We start from the raw sequence: 2,391 nt of genomic DNA, 5'->3' as shown, positions 1-2,391 counted from the left end.
CACCTTTATGGTTAACCCCCAATTTCTTGGTTTTGGCACCACAATTCAGATTGTCACCGTTATGGTTATACACCTCTTTTTAGGGACACATCTCTATAGTTAACCCCCTATCCTTTCTTTTAGGACACACCTCTATGGTTAACCCTTTTTCCTTTCTTGGTTTAAACATCATTCCGTTATCATGTTAGACCCATTGCTTTGGTAAAATCCTTGTCATGTCAGTTCCAGTGCTTTGACAAGTTCCTGTTTTTTCCTCCCTTACCATGTCATTCCTAGTGCTTTGGTAAGCCTTTCCCTTTTGGTTTCAACACCACCTCCAATCTTATCTTTCTTTCAGTCTTTGTTCTCCGAATTACGGAGCTCTGACTTCCTTATTGCACTATGAGGATACATAGACACAAGGATGTGAATCCTTGGCGAACACTTTTCTTTCTTTTCCCCATTTTTGTCTCTGGTTCCATGAACTACGAGGCCCTGACTTTCTCATTGAACTATGAGAATACGTAGGCATGAGGGCCTCAATCCTCCTCGAGCACTCTTTTTCTAACCCATTTTCTATTTTGCACGTACATGAAGATAGCAACACGCATTCAAGCAAGAGCATTCAAAACAGTTCTCATTGAGTACCATGGATGTGAGGGGTGTTAATACATTCTCCTTGCATAACCGACTTCCTTACCCGTTTCTCTGTTCCGCTTGAGTTTTATTGATATTATCCCTTCCCTCTTTTATGATAAATAAAGTTCGGTGGCGACTCTATTGTGAGTTCGATCGTACGACGCGTTCAGGTACATTTTCGTCCATTTTCAGAGCTCTATAATGATTGCTATATTTGATGCAAGATTTGGGAATAAGTTACCGCAAACCACCAGTACACTATTGTGATAATCAAAGTGTAGTTCATATGGCAGGAAATCCAGTTTTCCGTTAAAAAAAAAACTTTTAAAAATCAATTGCCATTTTGTATGAGAAATGATTTTGCAAGGGATTTTCAAGTTTATTTATGTCAAATCACAAGCTCAAATTACAGATTTTTTCACAAAACTTTTGCCACCTAAGAACATTTTACACGAGTGATTAATCCTTCATGTGTTTAAACCAAACTCGGCAAATTGTTGGACTGTTTACCGAATCTTTCCAAACTAAAAAAAAAACGTAACTGTTTTGCAAACAAAAATTATAACATTAATATGACATAATATATAGCTGTACAAATCAAAATTAGTATCGTGATGCATGATCGACATCTCGATTACTATTATCTATAATATATTCAAGTAATTTAATTAGAATTATTTCCCCCAAAGTTGACATTCTTTACGCACCATGAAACCCACGTAATCAATGGAATTTTCATCCACAAAAAGGAACTATTCTTCACATTCCTCACCCATTTTCTCACTCTAATTCTCATGGTCCCATTTTGGCCTTGATTGGCTTATCTTTATGGGCCTATGCTAGAGATTCTTTATCACAAGAACAAGTAGAAGTAGCCATGTGTATCTAATGAAGTGAAACACCACACAAGTCCCCATCAAATCACGGAATTAGAACCTTTCACCTTTTAATCCCTGGATCATACCAAATATTATTGCCCTCTCGTGACTAGATATATCTATACATGTCCTCACTCACTCCTCCATCAATATAAATACACAATTCCTTCAACTTAATTTCAATCACATCACAAACAACTATCCTCTCATTCCTAATACAAAACACTCTCTAGTCTTCAATTGAGTTGTTTTCCCTTCTCTTAGATCAATCTTATCTTTAAAATTTTAGGGTTTTCTCCGGACTCGAGCGAATTCTCGAGATCAGAATCAAATCGTATATTGCAATATATAATTAATATATAATTATATACTTTAAAAAATACTCCAAAACTTCATATTTATACATTTAGATGGATCGAGTATCGAAATTGGCGTCGCAAAAGGCGGTGGTGATCTTTAGCAAGAGTTCATGTGGGATGAGCCATGCAATCAAGAGGCTATTTTATGAGCAAGGGGTTGGTCCAGCAATCTATGAGCTAGATGAAGATAAAAGAGGAAAGGAAATGGAATGGGCTCTCATAAGATTAGGATGTAACCCTAGTGTTCCGGCAGTGTTCATTGGTGGCAAGTTTGTTGGTTCAGCCAACATAGTCATGACCCTTCATCTCAATGGATCACTCAAGAAAATGCTTAGAGATGCTGGTGCTCTTTGGCTTTAGGCAAATACATATCATGGAAGCTCATATTCTAGTGCAAATGCAAACATCCAAAAATGGCCTTTTTTTTATAATATAATTAACCAACCCCTCTATTTTTGTGAGACATTGAGGCTTTAACAATATGCATTGTATTAGAATAATCTTGGTTACTTTCAATATAATTTTGATTTCTATAA

General features: G+C 36.4%; 1 protein-coding gene across 1 annotated transcript; it reads left to right on the top strand.

Moving 5' to 3' along the window:
* Positions 1 to 1,668: 1,668 nt before the first annotated feature.
* LOC127079293 (monothiol glutaredoxin-S10) lies at positions 1,669 to 2,391 on the top strand. Its single transcript, XM_051019700.1, has one exon. It carries the CDS (start codon positions 1,907 to 1,909, stop codon positions 2,213 to 2,215), a length of 309 nt encoding a protein of 102 aa, XP_050875657.1. The 5' UTR covers positions 1,669 to 1,906; the 3' UTR covers positions 2,216 to 2,391.

Source organism: Lathyrus oleraceus, chromosome 1 (assembly GCF_024323335.1).
Source record: "Lathyrus oleraceus cultivar Zhongwan6 chromosome 1, CAAS_Psat_ZW6_1.0, whole genome shotgun sequence".
NCBI classification, from domain to species: Eukaryota; Viridiplantae; Streptophyta; class Magnoliopsida; order Fabales; family Fabaceae; genus Lathyrus; species Lathyrus oleraceus.
The sequence above is the reverse complement of the archived record's forward strand: the minus strand, read 5'-3'. Positions and strand labels throughout refer to the sequence as shown.

What these genes read in the sequence shown, in the direction of transcription:
- LOC127079293 (XM_051019700.1), top strand. Translation starts at nt 1,907, where the DNA reads ATGGATCGAGTATCGAAATTGGCGTCGCAAAAGGCGGTGGTGATCTTT.